The sequence below is a fragment of the Urocampus carinirostris genome, chromosome 13, assembly GCF_059441175.1.
Source record: "Urocampus carinirostris isolate Australia breed hairy pipefish chromosome 13, RoL_Ucar_1.0, whole genome shotgun sequence".
NCBI lineage: Eukaryota > Metazoa > Chordata > Actinopteri > Syngnathiformes > Syngnathidae > Urocampus > Urocampus carinirostris.
In genome coordinates, this window is record NC_142361.1 from 37072906 (window position 1) to 37095126 (window position 22221).

General features: G+C 41.3%; 1 protein-coding gene across 1 annotated transcript in view; it reads right to left on the bottom strand.

Moving 5' to 3' along the window:
- Positions 1 to 22221, bottom strand: part of mymx (myomixer) — a 71300-nt gene that overhangs the window by 13959 nt on the left and 35120 nt on the right. Inside the window, exons 13-21 of the mRNA XM_088350880.1 lie at positions 21289 to 21438; positions 21044 to 21202; positions 18086 to 18238; positions 12343 to 12560; positions 10720 to 10879; positions 10158 to 10310; positions 8755 to 9075; positions 8541 to 8651; positions 2899 to 4605 (exon numbers count right to left, since the gene is read on the bottom strand). Of these exons, the coding sequence (XP_088207006.1) occupies positions 2899 to 4605; positions 8541 to 8651; positions 8755 to 9075; positions 10158 to 10310; positions 10720 to 10879; positions 12343 to 12560; positions 18086 to 18238; positions 21044 to 21202; positions 21289 to 21438 (3132 nt within the window). The remainder of the gene's footprint in view (positions 1 to 2898; positions 4606 to 8540; positions 8652 to 8754; positions 9076 to 10157; positions 10311 to 10719; positions 10880 to 12342; positions 12561 to 18085; positions 18239 to 21043; positions 21203 to 21288; positions 21439 to 22221) is intronic.

Below are 22221 nucleotides of genomic sequence, written 5' to 3' on the forward strand. Positions count from 1 at the left end.
TTGAATCAATTGACTCATGTACTATTGTAAAGGTTGTACAGCCTACAAACGTCTTTCACACGATATCCATTTCTTTTTATTTCCTGATATATTTTGTCGCATAATATTAACATTTTGGGGGGCTTATTGAGTCGCTTGTAAGATACAGAACTGTACTTAATCACATTTTTGAGTGGAAGTACAATGTTGGCAACAAGATTCACTTGATATCATTGGAAATTATTTGAATGCAACACAAACTTTTTCTTCTTTTTCCGTGTTTTTTTTCTACTTTTTTTTAAATTCCTTTAAAAAAAAATCTCATTGTGTTTATTTTTTCCGAGCTGTTACTTTTTTCTTTTTGTTCTCTATTTACTTTTTTCCCCACATTTCTTTCTTTTCCTTTTTTTCTGTCTTTTTTCTAAATGTTTCCTTCTTTTTTTCTCTTCATTTTGTTTCTTTTTTTTCTCAGCTTTTCACTCCTTTTTCATTTTGGTATTTTTTTCTTTTTTGTTCTATTCCCCCCTTCCTTTAAGTCATTTTGTGCGTCATTTTACATCATATTTGGTCATGTTGGGATGAAAGAAGCAAAAACAACCCGAAGAGCCGTTGAGGACCCCTTTTGGTGAGCCGAGCCGAAGGAGCCGGTTCTCGACAAACTCTACTAACTTTACTCAACTTCGTTCTCCTTCGACTCGACTTCAAAATACCGCATTTAGGACACAACGTCAGGGGAACCCGTGTATTTTGACCTTCATGCACTGTAACTTTGACTTAAGTCGCTTCTTAATGAGTCATTTCGAGCCCTGATTTTTGTGCGCCGGCTAGATTTTCTTGTGCGCTGAGAATGCGAGCAGTGCGCAATTGCGCACGCGTGCAGCTTAGAGGGAACACTGATTCTAAGCATTCAAGACTTTAAAACCCCTTGTTAACACATTATTTTAAAAAAGTTATCAAACTACTAAAAATGAATGATTTTTATGGGTATTTCTCTGTTTGGAGCAACATTTCATGCCCGCATTTTTCTCGTACCCTGATTTTCCTTTGAAATCTACAAAATATGTGTATCATGTATTTTAATTAGTGTTTTAAATCATTTAACCCTAACTGAAATGCATTTTTGTTATTGTATGTGAAGGCCATAACATTTTAAAATCAAGAATCAATCATATTGTACATGTCCCAGTAGTAATTAGAATGCGCTCAATTGGCTCCGAAAAAGACTACAATTCCATAAAAGCCATTTACAGGAAGTGACGTCATTCGATTATGGCGAGAGTTTAACGGTGGATAAAGGTAAACTTCAACTTTTACTCTCTTTACTTTTTGTTTTATTTTAAAATGTGTTTTCACTCTAAATTAGACATCGTTTTGGCAAATTGTGAATTATTATTTAATAGTTTTTTTTTTAAATATCAAATGTAGTTATTAAAGTTGTGTTAATCTGTTGAAAAGTTAGCTAGCTAAAAGTTGTAGCTAAAGAGCTACAGCTAGATTAGCTAAATGCTAATGAATAAATAATCCACATTTATTAATAATATTCCTTATTATTAATATTATATCAATTATATTAACTTCACATAGCATCGATGTATGCATTTATGAACAAAACATTTAGTTTTTAAAATAAGCTTTGTAAGTAAAATGTTTGTTAGGTACACTGTTTAAGAAAACAAGCTATAATTAGAATTGCATTCATCACTGACCTTGACCACTACGAATTTCTTAGTGTTAAATATATTAGTTTAGTAATGTTTTATTTTATTTATTATTTTCAAAAATCAAGACACCAAAATGTAGCTGCAAAAAAAAGAATAACACACACTTTAGATTGAAAAAAGGGCAAAAATCAACCATGATTATGAATGTATATACTGCAATCCCTTGATTATCACGGTAGATGGCGATTGAAACCCCAAGCGGTATGCAAAGTGCTGCTAAGTAGCCTCCCCCTTTCTATTTTTTTAATGCTCTATAATAATGGATAATGGATCATAGCTGCAAAGGTGCTGTTTACATTAGGCGGAAAAAACTGACAAAAATCGCTTGCTCGCAGCTGTAGTCACTAGGGATAATGGATCACTGTCAAATCAGCACAGTCCATTTTAAGCGGACAACAATGGCACGCTTCAGAATTTTTAAAAAAGTGTTCTGCTGGCCTCTGTCTCAGCATTAGGCACCTGGGGATAATGGTTCACAGTGAAGGATTTTATACATTTGACTATAAAGGATTTAATAAGATTGAATACAAGTTACATTTATTGAGTTTAATTCAAGGTATTCACTGACTGGGCTTTAGTTCAATGACAGGTCACGCTGTTCCAAATGCAGAATATTTTGACTAGGGAATTTTGATAACAGGACTCTGACGGAGGACGGCAGGCGTTGTTTTGAGATCAAGGCCGATGACGTAGAAACGCTCGGTGTTGTTTCAAGTATTTCAGACATCGCGACACTCTTCGACAAGATGGTGAAGCCCAGGGGGGCTTCCGTGGCACGCCCATGGGAGGAGTCGGCACGCCATTGTGCGGGAAGAGGATGGCCAATGAGAGGAGAGCTTAAGGACTTCAGAAGAGGGCTTCCCAGAGACTCCAACAACACTAATTCGGCCGTTTTCGATGGGGTACACTTAGTTAAATTGTTAATGACATTAAATCTGCCCCGTGTGAAAATATCGGCTTTCCTGTGTATCTTTTCCTTTAAGAAACGAGCGCGCATGAATTGTTTGGTGAATGTAGGTTGTGTTTGGTTAATGGAGTCAATCATTCATTTTATTACAAGCAGGCCAGAACCAAAATGGGTTCTGTTGGATCCTGCTTGCAGCAATATGAAATTGGGGATAATAGATAGCAAAATATTGAGGCTGCAAATGAAAAAGCACAACTTTTTGCGGACTTGTACAACAACTGGGGGCCTCACCTTTGATTCTGTCTCCTCTGCCACTTTAGGTTCCTCCTCTTCTTCCTCTTTGTATTGGTAGATGTATTTTCTGTCGTCAACGACACCGGGAAAACGTAACCGGTCCGTAGCTGTTTCGTTCACCAGAACCAAAGTCTTGTCCGTTTGGACCTTGCTTGGAAAAGCAGCCCAGGACCTTCTGTCTCTTACAGTTTTTGGCGGACTGTGGTTTATGTCACTAAACGGGACACTAGGGACGGACGAGTTTGCTTTAAAAAGATTGGGTTCCGAAACCGTGGACAGGATTTGATGGAGTCCAGCCGGGGACGAGATCGGAACAGTCTCTCCCGGCTGATCCGACAAACCGAACTCTTCTGGGTTCGTCTGGTACATGATATCCGAACAGATACTCCGCCTGACGTCAGAGGTTCTGTTCCAGATGTCTTCCAGCTCTTCTTCGTCCTCCTCAAACTGTTGATGGTCAAGCTGGACAGATTCTTGTTCTGGGTCCTGGTTTTGTTGTGAAAGACTCACTTTCTTATTGTTTATTTGTCCCACTTGAAGGGACAACAACCTCCCCACCGTCCCGGTAATCTGTGGATCATCCGGACCGAGTTTGACGTTGCCAGAACAAAACACACCCGAGTCCACAGAGTCTTGACGAAGGTCCACGTTTGACTTAAGATTGACCTGGTGCAGACATTGTCCTGGATTCTCTAGGTCTGCCCCAGGGTTTCGAGCAGTTTTATGGTACTTATGTCCATTGAGGTCGCGGATTAGTGTACGAACATTTGGGCAGTGGTGATAAGAAGCTGTCGGGTTAAGGGACATCGTGGCTTGATTGACGTAAATTGGTTGTTGGGAAGGGTTGCAAACCTGATCACTGGCTGTTGATTGTACCAATGACTCCTGGTCCTGGTCCTGGTAGGCACCCTCCTGCAGGTGTTTCATTGTTTTTGATAAACCACTGCATGGTGCAGTCCGATCCAAATCCTTCTCTGCTTTGTTGAAAGACGCGCGTAGCGCAAAACTAGCTTTGTCAGCTGCCGACGGTCGCCTTTGTTTGAAAGAACTCAGTTCAGTGTGCTGTTCAAGATCTGGATTGTGAGGATTACTGGATTCCGGTGTCGCTATAGTAATGATTTCTTGAATACTAGGGATGAGAGTCCTGTCCTTCGGGAGGTCGAAGCTCAACACGGATCCCATAGACAAAAATCTGCAGTGGGATTTTTCCTGTATTGAGGTTGACTGACACCCGCCAGAAACCGCATAGGGATTGATACCGTTGTCTCCAGAATTTTCTTGCTCAATGTCCCCCAGTAGGGAATTATTGAAGTCCACCGCAGCGTCAACTCCACTTTGGGGAGAACAGATCGTCCTTCGACCTTCTTTGAGCGGCCAGGTACGAGTATCGTAAGAGATGGTCTCGCAGGGTTCTTCGGTTTCCCCGTCAACTTTTTGGATGGTATGCCGGCGGGTGTCTGCTTTCCTTTTTCGTTTCTTGCTCATTCTTTTGAGGCTGCAGAAAATGGAGGTGTTGAGATGCTTCCCGTTTAAAGGGTAGAAGGATACGCTCGTCTGAGGTGCGTGAGTCGGTGAGGAGGGGGATCGTGATGCCAAAGGGGAGGCTGAAGTCGGAGGACTCCTCTTTTGGCGCGGTAGAGTGATGCTCTCGTAAACTGGAGCTACAGTTGACTTGTTTTCATTAACTTCCAAGTACGTGCTCACCTGAAGGCAGAGAACCATTCCGCATTTGAGTGAAATATCAGAAAGCTTGACAAAATAATAGCTTTTATTTATTGAGTTAAAGATTAATTATTAAAAACCCTAAAATCGTATTCGCATGCTAAGTTAAAATGCAGTTATATCCTGATGTCTTCTTTTAAAAGTGGCTTGAAATTCAGATCGCCTAGGAATTTTCGAATTAGATCTACCGTATTTTCCGCACTATAGGGCGCACTGGGTTATAGGGCGCACCCCCCAAAAATAGTTTTTGGTCCTATATCTTCCATACATAAGGCGCACCGGATTATAAGGCGCTACAATGGGAACAAAACAGTCAGATGATTCAGTCAAACTGATTACCCCCTTAACATTCCCAAAGCTTGCAAAGAAGCAAATACGTGTCGTAGACACGTGCGGATGCGGTGTCCGTACGATGTCACTCAAATGCATCGTTCCAAATATCATTCGGAACGTTAAAGTCTTGGGATTCAAGAAATGCCAACCATTCCTTAGTTTCTATTTTCTTTTTCGCTCGCAACTTTACTGTGCATATGACAATAAACACTTGGAATTGAGTTTAATTTAAAAAAGGACCCATCACAGAAACATTAATATCACTCTGAAACAAGATTCTGGGAAAATATATAGCCAGAGTAGCTCACCGAAGTCATTGTGTTCAATAATAATGTGCAACCATGGTCCTCTTATATCCGTGAGTGTAGTAAATCCCGGAGAGTAAAATATTTACAAATACAGTACAGAAAAGTAAAATACTGTTTTCTCTATGCCGTCAACCCAACGTGCTATTCACATTCATCTTTTTTGGCCAATTGCAGGCTTTGTTTTGCCCCTTTAGCCTATGCTAGCCTGTAAATGATAAAAAGGATCCGCCCCCTTTACCTCCGAATAACTTTAGCCAATAGTGATCGATTCAACTGATGATTGACACATCTTTTTCGGCCAATTGCAGGCTTTGTTTTGCCCCTTTAGCCTTTACCTCCGAATAACTCTAGCCAATAGTGATGGATTCAAATGATGATTGACACATTGGTTAGCCAATGAAACGCCGGTGTATAAATCCCAGCATACACCGCGGACTACTTTCGCGTTCGGGGGAAAACCTAGTCGGCGGCTGCTTTCATTAGTTGCAAGACTTTGCGACTTAATATTGATCCATATATAAGGCGCACTGTATTACAAGGCGCATAGTCAGCTTTTAGGTGCGCCTTATAGTGTGGAAAATACGGTATTTGAGAAAAAGTTGGTTGTTGTCTCTTAATAATCCTATTTATTTTGCTGTCCTTCATTTCTGTGTTTTCTTAAAACAGACTTCTGGGACTGAGAACCAAAATCACTAAAGGAACCTGACAGCAAGGTAAGCTACTTTAAGATTCTAGCCTGGAAAGAAGAGACAATCCAAAAAAGTGTGAAACTGAGAAGTATTTCAAGAGGTTCTATAATATCAATTTGTGAAAGATGACTAAATGTCAGGATCAGAATGGAAATAGGACCCAATTGCGTGACGTTTACCAAAAGTTTTATTAAAAGAGAGAGGAAAGGTTGCGCCCACGATCCGGTGGTCGCTCTCGTACTCTGATTGTGATCTGAACATGGAAGTGGGTCTTACGTAGCAAGCGATGGCGGTGTAAGGGACGGGAAACCTGGTCGGTGGCCGGGACTGGGAGAGCAAAGTGTGGTCAGAAACAAGTCGCAAGCCAGAAGGGGAGAGTACAGACAAAGTCGGGGACAAAAGAGGTCGTAAGCCCGGACAGGAGAGCAGACGTGGTCAGGATCAAAAACGGGTCGAAGCCGGAGACAGACGGGAGCAAAAACGGGACAGATGGGAGTCAGGGTCGAAAAAGGCTTGCCTAGTATACGCTGAGGTTCGCAGACGGACTGACAAAAGGGGACAGACAGGACAGGGTTCAAATACTGACAGGAAGCCAATCAGAACCCGCGGCTGTTGGCGCCAAATGAGCGGGCACAGCTGAGTCACATCAGTAATCATGACACTAATGGTTTTTATTAAACATTATATGGAGAGGGATGGGCGCCACCAGGGTGTACTTGCCCAAGACACACCACAGGAAATGTTGCCCCTACCATCCTAGATGTTCAAGGAACCAACCTTAGTTACAAACAATCCCCATTGGACTGTCAAGTTGTTCGTCTTGTGCTTTAAAGTTCATTGTAAATTTTGTGGATGAGCTTGTCGGATTTCAAGATCCAGAATTCGGTCTTACCGATCCAAAACGGTGAAGTGGAGTCAAGTCCTTTATCACAAGAAGTCTCAAAGAAGCTGCACAGACCACACACTCTTGAGTAGTGTCGTAGACATTTTAAAACCTTTACATGGTTCACAATCTTAAATTTGAGTCTTTAGTGCTGGGCAGAATTGAAATAATTTAGGTGGTAGCTGGCTTCCTTCAGCCATGTTGACTGGCTCTAAAGCTAAAGGACCCGGGTCTAAAATTTCCTATTGTCACTAGTTTTGTTGAATCAAATACATTTTTGACCAGAAAAAAAACTCTGGCCATAAATCTTTTTCTTTCGCTTCAAACTACCAAAAGTATTGTTTTCTCCGTGTTTCTCTCCTTGTCACTTTCTCCTCTCTTTCTGTCTCTCTCTACCTTTCTGACTCTCCCTTTCTCTTTGTTTCTTTCTCTCTCTCGTTTTCTCTCGTTCTTTCTCTCTTTCTGATTCCCTTCTTCTTTCTATTTCTGTTTCATTCCTTTTCACTCTCTCCTCTCTTTCTGTCTCTCTCTACCTTTCTTACTCTCCCTTTCTCTTTGTTTCTTTCTCTCTCTCTTTCATTCTCTCTTTCTTTTTCTCCCTCTCGTTCTCTCTCTTTATTTCTCCCTCTCTTCTGATTCCCTTCCTCTTCCTGTTTCTTTGTCTCTCTCCTTTTCACTCTGCTCTTTTTCTGTCTCTCTCTACCTTTCTTACTCTCCCTTTCTCTTTGTTTCTTTTTCTCTTTCTCGTTCTCTCTCTTTATTTCTATCTCTCTCTTTCTGGTTCCCTGTTTCCTTTTTCTGTTTTTCTGTTTCTTTCCTTTTCACTCTCTCCTCTCTTTCTGTCTCTCTCTACCTTTCTGACTCTCCCTTTCCCTTTGTTTCTTTCTCTCCCATTCTCTCTCTTTATTTCTCTCTATCTCTCTTTCTGGTTCCCTTCTTCCTTTTTCTGTTTTTCTGTTTCTCTCCTTTTCACTCTCTCCTTTCTTTCTGTCTCTACTTTTCTGACTCTCCCTTTCCCTTTGTTTCTTTCTCTCTTCCTCATTCTCTCTCTTTATTTCTCTCTCTCTTTCTGGTTCCCTTCTTCCTCTTTCTGTTTTTCTGGTTCTTTCCTTTTCACTCTCTCCTCTCTTTCTGTCTCTCTACCTTTCTTACTCTCCCTTTCTCTTTGTTTCTTTTTCTCTCTCTCGTTCTCTATTTATCTCTCTCTTTCTGGTTCCCTTCTTCCTCTTTCAGTTTTTCTGTTTCTTTCCTTTTCACTCTCTCCTCTCTTTCTGTCTCTCTCTACCTTTCTGACTCTCCCTTTCTCTTTGTATCTTTTTCTCTCTCTCGTTCTCTTTATTCCTCTCTCTCTTTCTGGTTCCCTTCTTCCTCTTTCTATTTTTCTGTTTCTTTCCTTTTCACTCACTCCTCTCTTTCTGTCCCTCTCTACCTTTACGTGTTTCACAATCTTAAATTTGAGTCTCTAGCGCTGAGCAGAATTGAAATAATATAGGTGGTAGCTGGCTTCCTTCAGCCATGTTGACTGGCTCTAAAGGGTCTAAAATGTCCTATTGTCACTAGGTTTGTTGAATCAAAGAAATTTTTGACCAGAAAAAAATGCGAAATAGCGTATCTACAACACTATGTCAGTCAATAACTTCACACGGCATGCAGTTTTTAAGTTTCAGCCCAGCATGCGCGGTCAAGTCACACCCCGCCATTTACCTGGTCGAAACTCTGGCCATAAATCTTTTTCTTTGGCTTTAAACTACCAAAAGTATTTTCCAAAAGGCCCTGGCAGCGCTTCCAAAAGTTTTTGCAGACGGGCAAAGCGGGCTAAGGAACGAAGGAGAACGGGAAAGTGAGAAAACGGAGTCAATGACAGAGATCCTTTCATAACCTAGTGGTTGACTCTGTGTACTGCACGGTATGTTCTCACCCGGTGGAGAAGCTCAGAAGTTTCTTCTGAAACCGGATCTCTCCAACCGGGTGGTTCCCGGCGGTCCTCGGAATGAGCCAATCTGAGGATGAGGTTGACCAGGCCCCCGGTTGAGGAACTTCCAGACTCCTCCGAGACCGCGAGGGATTCTGATCGGGGGGCTTCCATCCCGCGTTCCCCGATGCTTTTCATGACTTCGTAGCCGTCGTCCAACTGGGACTCTTCTGGTTTTTGGGGATTGCGGTTGACTCTTCTGTTCTTCTGTTGGGTTTCTTCTGAGAGGAGATTTCCAGACTGGCAAATTTCGTAGGAATCTGTAGACTGGACCGAAAGACGCAAAGAAAACCATTAGTTTATCTTTATGACCACAGTAGACCGTACGTGTGGCTCACGGGCCAGATCAGGCCCGCCAAGGTTTTTAATTTGGGCTGCCAGACGACAATCTGAGAAGCACAAGAGAAAAATAGTTTGAAATATGTCCACTTGATTTTGGCAAAGCCAGGCACTACTCGCAAAGCAACTGCAACTATATTACTTTCTCTCTCTTTTTTTTCTGTCTCTCATTCTCTCTCTTTGTTTCTCTCTCTCTTGCTGATTCCCTTCCTCTTCTTTCTGTTTCTTTGTTTCTCTCCTTTTCACTCTCCTCTCTTTCTGTCTCTCTCTACCTTTCTTACTCTCCCTTTGTCTTTGTTTCCCTCTTATTCTCTTTCTTTTACTCTCTCTCGTTCTCTCTTTATTTCTCTCTCTCTTCTGATTCCCTTCCTCTTTCTGTTTCTTTGTTTCTCTCTTTTTCACTCTCCTCTCTTTCTGTCTCTCTCTACCTTTCTGACTTTCCCCTTCGCTTTCTCTCTCTCTCGCTCTCTCTCTTTATTTCTCTTTCTCTCTCTTTCTGGTACCCTTCTTCTATCTGTTTTTCTGTTTCTTCCCTTTTCACTCTCCTGTCTCTGTCTCTATCTACCTTTCTGACTCTCCCTTTCTCTTTGTTTCTTTCTCTCTCTTGTTTTCTCTTGTTCTTTCTCTCTCTTTCGTTCCCTCTCTTCATTTCTCTCTCTCTCTTTCTGATTGCCTTGTTCTTCTTTCTGTTTCTTTCCTTTTCACTATCTCTTCTCTTTCTGACCCTCCCTACCTTTCTGACTCTCCCTTTCTCTTTGTTTCTCTCTCTCTCTCGTTCTCTCTCTTTATTTCCAATAGCAGAGAGGAATCTCGGAACCCCAACTTGTCGTAGGCACGGACAACCCAATTTGATGTGTTTTTGGGCTGTCGTAAAGTGAAGGGAATGCCTTCACTGCTTTCACTGTAAAGTGAAAATGTCATAAGGCGGGGAATGCCGTATCCCGGGGGTCTACTGTAGTTCTGTGTGACCTTCTTTAAAACCAGAAGGTTTGAAACTCCAGCAAAGATACCTCTGAGGGGGAGTAAAGTGAGGCCTCCGAATAAATGTTGTCCGTTGGAGATTCCGGCTTCTTCTTCTTGTGTATCCGCTCGTCCTTCTTCGCCCTCCAGTGGACAGAAATCCAGTCCAGCATACTCCGCAGTTCTTCCATGCGCTCTCCCACCTGAAGCATATAACCAAGAGCTGAAACTATCTCCATTTTGAAAAGGAAAACATGAAAAGGATGCGGGGAGAGGGAGGAATAAGTTTCTGTAGTGTTATATTCATTATTTAGTAGCCCTCAGAACGGCATCAGCTTTAACTAAAAGAAAACAAATTCAGGTCTCCATATTTTAATGAAGTTACTATGCAGACAACGACATAAGGGGGAGGAATAAGTAACTGAAACATCGCATTTAACATTTTGTGCCCCAAGGCAGTGTGTGTTTTCACTATAAGCGACAAAATATTTATGGATTTCCGTGCTTTGAGGATAGCAGGCAAACAATGGCAGAAGGGGGAGGAATAAGTATCGGCGATCGGCCCCGAGGGAGCGAGATTTGATGCAGAAAAGTGAGACATTCCCGGCTCACCGTCGGAGTTAGATGGTGCTCCTGGTCCAGGAGTTTTTTCCCAGAAGACTCCAAGTCCTCAAACTCTCCAAACTTCTTCTGGATTTGCGCGTCGAGTTCCGTGGACTCTGCTCCCAAGCTTCCCGAGAAAATCCATGACCGGGTGTCTTCGGTCCAGGAGCTAGAGTGAGGTTAAGGATTTTGGAAGAGACCAGGAACAGACTTGTGAGAAGGAAGTTGGAGACTGAGCGGACCTCTACGCTCTAAGTCACAGGTGTCAAAGGTGCGGCTGCCGGGCCCGCGAAAGAAAAATGATTTGCAGTTTTAAATAGGCCCACTTGGAGGAAGCCAAAGCCACCCCACCACTCTCAAAGCGACTGGAACTGTATAGCTTTCCCTCTTTTTTTCTCACTTTCTTTCTCCTTTTTCCCTCTCAGTTTTTTTTTCCTCTCTTTCTATTTTTTTTCTCATTCTCTCACTCTCTTTCACTCTATTCTTTTTCTCCCTTTCTCTCTATTTCTTTTCTCTTGTGCTCCCTCTCTCTCTATTTATTGTTTTTTCCCTTTCCTCTTTCTCACTTGGTCTTTTTTAATTATCTTTCTCGCTTTCTCAGTTTTTCCTCTCTCTCGTTGTCTTTCTTTTTCTCTCTGTTTGTCTTACCTTTTTTCTTTCTCTTTTTTCTGTCTTTCTCACATTTTTTTCCTCTCTCTTTCTTTTTTTCTCTCCCTCTCTCTCTATTTATTCTGTTTTTTCCCTTTCCTCTTTCTCGCTCTGTCTTTCTTAATATCTTTCTCTCTCACACACTTTTTCCTCTCTCGCTCTCATTGTCTTTCTTTTTCTCTCTGTTTGACTTACTTTTTCTTTCCCTTTTTACTCTCTCACGTTTTTTTTTTCCTCTCTATTTTTTCTCATTCTCTCACTCTCTTTCACTCTATTTATTCTTTCTCTCTCTCTCTTGTCAACTCTCTATTTCTTCTCTGTTTTGCTCTCTCTCCTCTCTCTCTCTATTCTTTTTTTCCCTTTCCTCTTTCTCGCTCGGTCTTTTTCAATTATCTTTCTCTCTCACTTTTTCCTCTTTCTTGTTGTCTTTCTTTTTCTCTCTGTTTGTCTTACTTTTTTTCTCTCTTTTTCTTTTTCTTTTTCTCGCTCGTCTCTCTCTCTCTGTCTATTTTTCCCTTTATTCTTCACTCTCTTTTTTCTCTTACTCTCTTTTTCTTAATCGCTCTCTCCTTTTTTCTCTGTCTCTTTCCTTGTCTCTCTCCCTGTCCCTCTATTTATTCTCTCTTTTTTTCTTTCCTCTTTCTCTCTCTGTCTTTTTTAATTCTTTCTCTCTTTTTATTTTTCTTTATTCTCTCTCTTTGTCTCCCTTTCTCTTTCCCTCTTTGTTTTTTTTGCCTTATTTATCTCTTCCTCCTTTGTTTTCTCTTTCTCTTTTTTTTTTGTTTTTCTCTCTCTCACTTTGTCTCTCTCTTTCTCTATTTCTTTTTAATGTACTAGTCTGGCCCCTTTGAGAATAGATTCTCTACCATATGTCCCCTGAGCTAAAATAAGTTTGACGCCTTGCTTTAAACAGGGGCTCATTAGCTCAGCAAGCACTCTCTGTTCTTTACTATTTACGTGAGAAGAACATCTGGCCTGGCTTACATCATGGCGAGGTAGCTCCTGAAGAAGTCTTGAAGTTGCAAGAACTCTTGCCAACGTAATTTGAGTTCCGTCAGACTTTTCCCCAGCTCCATCCAGACCTGCCGTATTGCAAGAACCCGGGTCCAGAATACTCGCTCTTCCTCCGGGCGGAGCTCCTCCAATCGAGAAGCTTCGCTCTCCATCTCCTTCATTTGGTCCGCGAGGACTTCATAGTTGATCTGAAAAAAAAGAATGAAGGGATAATGGACTATGCTCTTTAAGAGCTAAGGATTTTGTGACCTGGAGGGAAAAAAATAACTTTTACAGTGTTCATCTAGCACTCCAGTGTGATCTGGGACTTCCGTCTTAAAGGGCACCCAATGGGGGGAGTGGCTGGAGACTGCACGCCTGCACCTAATCAGTAGCCAGACTTTCACCACATTACTCCATCTCTTTGTATCAAGTTTACAGTAGAGACCCTGATACTACATATATCCGTTCTAATGTGGGAATGGCTAAGTAAAATTGGCATATAGCGGCTGATAAAAACACTATGCTAACTAGCTAATGCGTTGTGAACCGCAGCACCCCAGATAAAAACATTCAAATAACAAAATGTCATGATTACTCATTACACTCACCTGTGCCCGCTCGTTTGGCACCAGCTGCTGCTGGTTACCTGATTGGTTCCCCGTCCTATTTAAGCTCAGTCCTTTCACTCGCCTGCTGTCAGTCCGTCAGAGAACCTCTGTTTTCACAAGGCAAGCATTTTTGACTCAGACTCCCGTCGGTCCTGTTTTTTCACCCGTTTTCCACTGATTTCCCTGTTTGTCTCTGGCTACGACCCGTTTTTTGACCCCGACCATGTTTTGATCTCCTGTCCCGGCTTACGACCCGTTTTTTTCACCCCGACCACGTTCTGATCTCCCGTCCCGGCTAACAACCTGTTTTTCCGTCTAACGACACTACGATCTCCCGTTGGCGCTGCCTTTCCTCTATATTTCAATAAACTTGTAGTTAACGTTACGCAGCTGGGTCCTCCTTCTGTTCTGGTCGTGACACAAAATAGTATATAGTAAGTACTACCTATGTGTAGAATGTGTTCTTATGATCAAATAATATTCATGTTAGGGAAAAATCCAATTTTCCCTAATATCTGGTGGCAGGTCTCTATGGCTGCTACTTTAACTGGATTACTTTCAATTACTTTTGGATTACTCCAATACCAAATATGCTAATAAAAGACAAAAGAAACTAAATATGAATAAAATGATGACTCACAACACGTGGTAAGCTTTCTCTCCTGGCTTTGATCTCTTAGATCTCCGGCAAAACTAACATAAAATGCGACAGAAACAAAATAAAAATAAATCCAACATCATTTTTGCCCTTCCATGTATTCCGTTACTCCCCGAGCCTGCACAAAATGTTGTCATTTAGTTTCTTTTGTCTTTGATTAGCATATTTGGTATTGGAGTAATCCAAAAGTAATTGGAAGTAATCCAGTTAAAGTAACCCTACCCAACCCTGCTCCTAACGCTGCTCATAACAGGACCTCATGACAGCATGTTTCTTGGCAGCGTTCTCCAAAAGTGTACGACTCGTGACGCAGCCCGTGAGGAAAACATACGCTAGACATACGTCGTCCCTCGTAATAGCAGACGAACCGCCGTCCCCGCCTTCCTTTTGACATTAATGAACGAAAGGTTCTTTTTTTAATGGCGGCCGTCCGGAACGGCCAGTTCCAGGAAAGGGAATTCCTGTCTCCTATTTTGCTTTGCCGGATGAGGTCATTTCTGTCTCGGTAGTATCGGGTCCAGATTGTAACTCCTTTTTGTTTGTAGTGTTTCCAAACCTTGTCCTGTTTGGTTGAGGAACCCCCGTCAAACACGTGCTACAGGAATAGTTTTTGAATGCTCTAGGTCAGGAATCAGCGAGCTTTTTTGAAGCTGAGAGAAAATGTTCTTGTCACGGACCAGGAATGGAGACGGGACCCAATAGCGCTCGTTTGACTCAGTTTTTATTAAGAAGGAGAACAGTGCTTGCATCCACGATCCGATGATCGTCGGTCACGGGTAGCAGATAGCAGGAACGCGGAAGTGGCACTTCCATGTCGAGCGAGGGTAGTCGTTGGCAGCAAGAAAAACAGGTCGATGGCCGGGACGGAGGAGCAAAAGCGGAAACAGATCCAGAAAATGGTCGGCAACAGGTATCGGGCAGGAAAACAGGGCAGGATAATGTCGGAGAGTACAAAAGCTTGCCTAGCTGAGATTATAGGTTCGCAGACGGTCTGACGGGTTCCTTTCGGAAGACGGGAGTTTAAAAAGAGTCTAACTGTCATGTCCAGCATGGTCGCCGTGGCGACCGGCTGGCCCCGCCCCCTTGGCACCGACTGTAGCAGATTTTCTAATTTGTGTGTGTGCTTCTTAAGGGCGGGTTTGGGGGATTGCCAGTTGCGGGTTCATTGCATTACTTTGCATTATTCTGTTCTGTTTGACTTGAGGGAACCTGTACTTGCCCGTTCTGAGTAAAAGCCTGTTTTGTGAGTATTCCTAGGCTGAGTTCCTGTTTGCTTGTAAGCCTGTTTTTGTTTTTGTCCCTGAGTGTTGGAGGACTTTTATTTCCTTAATAAAAGTAACTGATTGTTAACGCGAATGAGTTCACCCTTCCTGCCTCCTGCCTCCGATCGGGTCCGGTCCCGTGACACAAACAGCCAATCAGGTCCCGTGGCTGTTGGCGCCAACGGGGCAGCCGCAGTTGCCCCGAATCAGTAATCATGACAGTTCTTGTTACATATTAGCAAAAAAAGGCTACTAGTTGGAAATGTAGTTCTAAAATAGCATTGTATGTTACTATGCTATGTTATAACTTTGTTAAACACAAACTTTTTTTTCAAATATGCCATAAGCACATTTATATACACCGCTGATAAAATTACATCCTCATTCCTGCGTGCAAACATGCAATAAATAAGGCACGATAACAAATAACAAATAGCAAGGTAAAAAAAAAAAAATTTGGTACGCATACAAAAGTATATAAGGTTTTCGAATTAAAAATGTGCAGAGGATAGCCGGTATCTATACATAGATCAATTTGGCAGATGGGTCGGAGAGGGGAGGACCGGGAGAGAGTTCAGGGTCCTGACAGCCTGATGAAGAAGCTGTCCTTGAGCCTGCTGGTTCTGGCTTTGAGACTCTGCAGTATTTTAAAATAGTTTGAAATAGGCTCAGGTAGTGGGCTTCTTGGGATTTCTTTGGGGTTTATGTGAGAGACCCCCGGTCTAGGTCTTTGTGTTTGGTCCAAAGTATTTTTACTGTTTTATGTTCTCTGTTCCCCGCGACCCGACTGAGGATAAGCGGTGCAGATAATAGATGGATGGATGTTCTCTGTTTTTTGTTTGTTTATTGGGGAAAAGATTTTACTGCCTCATTTTAAAAACGACAAACAGTATTACTATGTTATTACTATTTTATCACTTATTTATTAACAGGTTGTCATTGTTAGAAGCAAGGTTTGAAATAAGCTCAGTCTAATACTAAATAAATTGCCAGTTGGAAACGAAATGTCCTAGAAAGTCACAATGACCCATCACCGGAGTTGTTTTAATAATTGGATATAGAGGTACTCGAGCGTTCTTAGGGTGGTGCGTCAGTCCCGGTTTCCTTTCTTTCTTTTGCTTTCTTGGAAATTTACTCTGCTGCTACGTCACAGAATTCCTCAGTGAATTCCAATTATTTCCTCATTCAAAAAGGAAACAAGTAAAAAGAAAAAAGTTTTTTCTTTTTGAAAATACTTAAGAGCGACGATCACTCTCGAAACAAAATCTGTGAAAATGAAGAAAAAAACCACATCACAGCAGGAAAAATCACTTAAAGATAATCAACCCTTTTCTGCTACAACATGGATTAGTAACCTCCTGAAATGGGGTTCTACTATTTTGTTTCGGATCAGCGTGTCATATTTTAGACTATCATGTTTCCCCTTTTTATCCTCCAAAAACGTGCAATTAGTACCATACACAAGGTAGGATATCAAGATCATACTCATATTTTATTCCTGCAGTCCAACCAGGAAAAGTATGTGTGTGTCTGGGTGTGGAGTCAAGCTTTGGAACGGTTTGCAAGATGAGATCAAACGTTGTCCAACTATTCACTTGTTCAAATTTAAATGTCGTGATTGCCAATCTGGTGCACCTGCGGCGGCTTGATTGGCGCCAACAGCCCGGACAGCTGATTGGTGGACACTCCCTTTTTAAACCCCCGGCATCCTCTCAGTCATCGTCAGATCGTTGCGAGCTGTTGTATTGCACTCAGTGAGCATTCCCGTCCTACTCAGTTCCTGCTAAACCTTTCTCCTGCCTGATCTTCGTTTTTGACCCGTTTCTGGACCTGACTACGCCCGTTCTGCCTGCCCCTGTTACCTGACCCATTTTGCTTCGTTACCTGCCTGCCACTTGCCTACGACCATGATTATGAACTCGACATCGCCTCTGATCTCCAGCCCCGGCCAAACGACTTACGGACACGGAAGTGTCACTCCCGCCTCGCTCGCTCTTGTTTTCCGTCAGTCCTCGGATCAAGCAAGCAAGCCTTACTCTCCCTCTCTTTTCAATAAAAAAATGAGAAACGTACGCTATTGAGTCCTGTGTCCTTCCTGGTCTGTGACATTAAATACAAAAAAACATTCCTGGCGGAATACGGAGATGAAGAAAAGGGGGTATGTGTGATACGAGAGATTGGGAATGCGTCTAGAACTATGGTTAACTTTGTTGTTACTGTTTCTATTGTTATATCATAACTGTTATTATTAATATTATTACTATCGTTGTTATTATCATTGGTGTATTTAATAGGGAAGATGAAGGGGTAGAGAAAATAAGCATCTGCTTCTTGCTACCCTTTTTTTGAACATATTATGTAACATTATTTTCTTGTTGAGTTATTGTTTTTGTTCTGTTTCTATTTTAATGTTCGAAATAAAGTTTCCATTCATGTTATTACTATGTTATTACCAGATGGTCATTATTAGAAGTAGGCTGAAAATATGCTCAGTCGGCCATTAAAACATCCACCTTCTATAAGGGCGCAGAGTGATTCATGTATACTAACAGGGTTGGGTAGGGTTACTTTAACTGGATTACTTTCAATTACTTTTGGATGACTCCAATAGCAAATATGCTAATAAAAGACAAAAGAAACTAAATATGACTAAAATGATGACTCACAACACGTGGTAAGCTTTCTCTCCTGGCTTTGATCTCCGGCAAAACGAACATAAAATGCGACAGAAACAAAATGAAAAGAAATCCACACAGCTTGCCAACATCATTTTTGCCGTTCCATGTATTCTGCACAAAATTTAGTAATTCATATTTAGTTTATTTTGTCTTTGATTAGCATATTTGGTATTGGAGTAATCCAAAAGTAATTGAAAGTAATCCAGTTAAAGTAACCCTACCCAGTATATATATAAGTATACTTTTGGAAGAATGGATCATGTATTTCTCATGCTAAATCTCTGAGAAAATCTCTATGGCCCATCACTGGTGAGCTTTTTTCAGAACTGATCCCTAGGCTATTCTAGATAGGGGCCTACATGGTGCCTGTGGGCCGTATGTTGAAGACCTCGGGTCTGGGTGGACCTTGATGGGACAAAATCTGGCTGTCAATTCATGCATCAAATTAGATCCGTAATTGAAATCAAAGCCGATGACACCAAAATGTCCTCCCTGAATTTAAAACATCACGATTTTTACCATCACCTGAAGTTGCGTGTTCCTCTCCTGCAGGGTCTCCAAATCCGAGTGATCCGGTTCGCATCGGACGGCCATATCCGTCTCCTTCTCAAGGACGTCCAGGTGGAGCTCACGGCAGCAGGAGAGACACTCTTCAACGTTCACGGATAATCTGGTTTGCTAGGATCGCACATAATAGTCGTCATGAGAACTTGGTAGATGTTAGACCAGGGGTGCCAATTTCAAATTTCCTTGTAAATCAGTGTGCCACACCAAGATCAATGACTCGCACAACATTTTTTTAATATCCAACAGAGCTGTCATTTTACACCAATCCGAATATACAACATGAATAGACATTTTAATTGTATAATTCAGTGTTTTTTAGTGTTCATTTTACCTGTGAAAAGTGATGGGTCCCAGGGACTCGCATACTCAAAAATCTATGGGTCCAAACAGAGATCTATGGCTCTCCAAAATTTAGTGTTATCGAGGTTGAAATTGTGAATCGGCGACAAATATATAATATAAATCTATATATTCATTCAGTTTTAATCACAGTTTATTGGTAATACAAAGCAGTTGTCACTTCAGGTTTTTCAGTTCACAATATTGTACACTATACAAAATAATATCGCTGAAATATTGATATATTCTTGCAGTTTTAATCATCAGTTAATTGGTAATACAAAGCAATTATCACTTCAAATTTTTCAGTTCTTATATTCTTTGTGGTTTGCTGTCCCGCCACAGTTGTAATGCCTTCTCAAGGTTCAATCCATTATCATCCTCCTCATAGTGTAACCAGGAATATAATTGAGTCCATTTTGGCAGAAAAGACCTTGCTAGGAGTATTCTTTTTGTTTATTTTCTTTCGTCGAATCGTTCGCTTCAACACACGTGTTTTCCTTGCCTTCGCGGTCTTCTGCAGATTTCCGCCATTTTTTCGTGCCGGAATTATTGCCGTTGTTATCACTTTCTGTGTTATGTTTCGACTTATTACCGACACTGAAGAAATGATCAATTTCTTGTTGATTTGCTCCTAGTACCAACTATTTTTCGGAGGGATTACTTCGCTTTCACTCGACAACCGCCAAAACAATGACGTCATCTGGAAGCAACGAGATCTCGTTTGCCGAGATCGGCGCGAGACCAAAACAACAATGGCGGATCTGCCTGATGAAAAGTTTGGAGTGCGGTAAATCTTTGTTAAAATAAAAAGTAATCGGGTAATAATGACAATTTTGTGTCCAAAAAGTTGATTTGATACTATACGTCCCCAGCAAAAATGATGCGTCTAAGACGCAGGGACGCGGGCAAACCAGAACACCGTTTTTTCAACCCTTTTTGAATCAAGGTACATTTTTGTTTATAAAAAAAGTTCTGAGGCACACCGTCCATTGAAAATGTTTTAAAATGAAGTGATGTCAAATATTTCACGGTACTACCTCCTAAGCAGATAATTACTACCGGTATATAAAAAGAAGAAAATAATACTTAATATAAAAAAGAATGATGTGCTTTATGTTTTTATTTTTTTACATTACAATCTTAAACCGCTTTGTTAAACAAATTACGTTATTAAATGTACTGTTCTACCTCAAGAGTAGATAATTAGTACATAAAAAGTACATACAAATCTACTGCCACCTACTGATATGGATGACTATTACAGTTCCTCGTCTGAAGAGTGCAAAAATACTGAATTAAATTTTTGGAAAGATAAAATTCCAGCGGCACACTGGTATAACTGACCTATTTATCTTCCACTATTCTTGTTCATCAATTAACTAAAATGTGAATGTGAACAACATATGGAAAGGCCTGTAGCCATTCTGACTTCAACTTTTTACCACAAGAATGAACCAGAATCAACCGTTCTTCCTCAACTATAAACTACAATCAAAAAACAAGTGCTATGGGCAGCGACCATACCATTCATCAATGATATCTTGTTGCACAAAATATCAAAACTTGAAATAACAGCAGCAAAGCAGAATGCACGCGCGCACACACGCATACACGTACACACACGCTTCTTTAAAATATTTGCCATCAGTAAATTGTTTTTCGTGCTTTGCTATTCAGTGAGCAATTTGTTAGATAGCTTCAGTGGTGGTGTTTTTAGCAGCGACAAAGATTTGTTTGCCGCATCTGGACACAGCTTGTTTTAATGTCTCCGCCTTGAATTCATGTTCATGTTTTGTCTCGTAATGGCGTCTAACACTTGATGGGTGAGGTACAGCGTTCTCGGGGCATAATGCACAAAACAGCATGGTCATTTTTTGCACAAAGCCCCAGTCATCTGTCCACGCTGGCTGGAGAGAGCGCGATCTTTTCGCCCGAGGAGCTGTCATGATTCGTTAATTTATCGCGCGCGTGTGTTTCGTTGGCTGGGTCTCTCTCGCTCTCTCTCTCGCTCTCGCTCTCTGCGAGGCGCCGGGCCAACTCATACTGAAAAACCCACGTAAAGCCTAACATTAATCCTTTACATAACATGGCGCGCAACTGAAGATGTCTAAATTTCAGGTAAATGTGCTTTAAAAAAAATCATTATTATATGGCCGTTGGCTCGCGTGCCTTAGGTTGCCGACCCCTGTGTTAGAAGGTGACGTGTTGGGAACCCCCTGTTCCCTCTTGGAAAGTGGAAACCTGGAAGGGTAGCTGGAGAGCGCCCACTTGCTTCACTTCATTATTGCAGATCTTTATATTGACCGTGCCTAACAGCAGAAGTTGTCAGGTCATTGTTTTTAATGGATTATATCTTGTGTGGACATTTTGCAGGTGGTATGTTTGATATTTTGTACCTGTATTTTGTAGGCTATCTGCTTTCCCCCGCATATTGAGCCCACCCCGAATTGTAATATTAATACTATATAAGTATCAGAACTGTGTCCCCTGCCCACTCCCCGAAAATGGCTAGGATGAGCAGTGCAGATAATCGACGGATGGATGGAAATATCGGAACTTCTTCTCCTCTCTCACCTTATTTATTAGCTCCTGTATGGACTGCTCATGACTCTCTGCTAGGACTTTTTCCATCGCTAGGTCATCTAGCTTCTCCTCAGGTTCTCGAAGTTCCTCCACAGGTTCACGGTGAATTCTTCTCAAGTCAGGAATTGAGCAGCTTTTACCGTCCAGAGTCTGTAGAGAAGATTCTATTATGCCTTCTATACTTCATAAACGAAAATGTATATTTAGATCTTCTATACGATCCTAAATGACATTACCCTGAAGTTCAGATCTTCCGAGGCCTGGAGGAAGACCTGGTTCCTCTGGTGGGTTTCCTGTAGTTCTTCCCAAAGCATCTCCAGCTGCTTGAGGAAACGTTCTATCTCGGTGCTTCCTGGGTGCCTTGCTCGGACTAACCCGTGGCCCTCCTGAAAATTGTTTGAAAGTAAAGTGAACCCTCCTTGTTTGCAAATCCGTGAACTAATTTAGGCCCCACTTTAAGGCATTTTCCACATTAGATCACATAATCAACAAACTATTTCTTGTGTCCTAAAATTTTGAGCATGTGAGTTACAACACCAAGATGCTTGTCAGTTATTGGTTGCTGTCCTATAAAATATAAATATAAAATGCTGTTCAGCTGTTGGTTTGCATCACAGCGTGTTAAAAATGCTAACATGCTATTGGCTAAAATACCTCCCACTATGCCTTTCTCTTTGTTTGGTTCAAACTCTAGTGTGATACCTTAGCAAGTTGGCAATAAAATACTGTATTTTTATGTATGTATTTATTTGCTATTGGTCCCAGGGCTTGTAGTGATGCTAAAGGAAGAAGCAAGAAAAATGATAACTATGTAAAGGATTCTAATACAAATAATACAAACAAAGTACACAAATAGCTAGCTTGGCTAAGTTGCATGGCCATAACCAATAGACAATCGGGACAATTATTAAAAATAAGGAGGGGATTAAAGCAAGAAAATGTTCCCAGGGCATGACAATCCTCACAAGTAAAAGTTATAAAATTCATTTTGATCCACAGTCTCCTCCCCCTTTGCATCCACCTGCTATTCCACTCAACCACCACAAGTCACGGCAAAGGTAAGTTTAAATGTAATTTTTCCTTTACACGTATCATTTTTGCAATGTTAGTTAATGACGTGCATGTATATAACACAAGTAGTACTTCCAATATATGATTTTCTCGTTTAT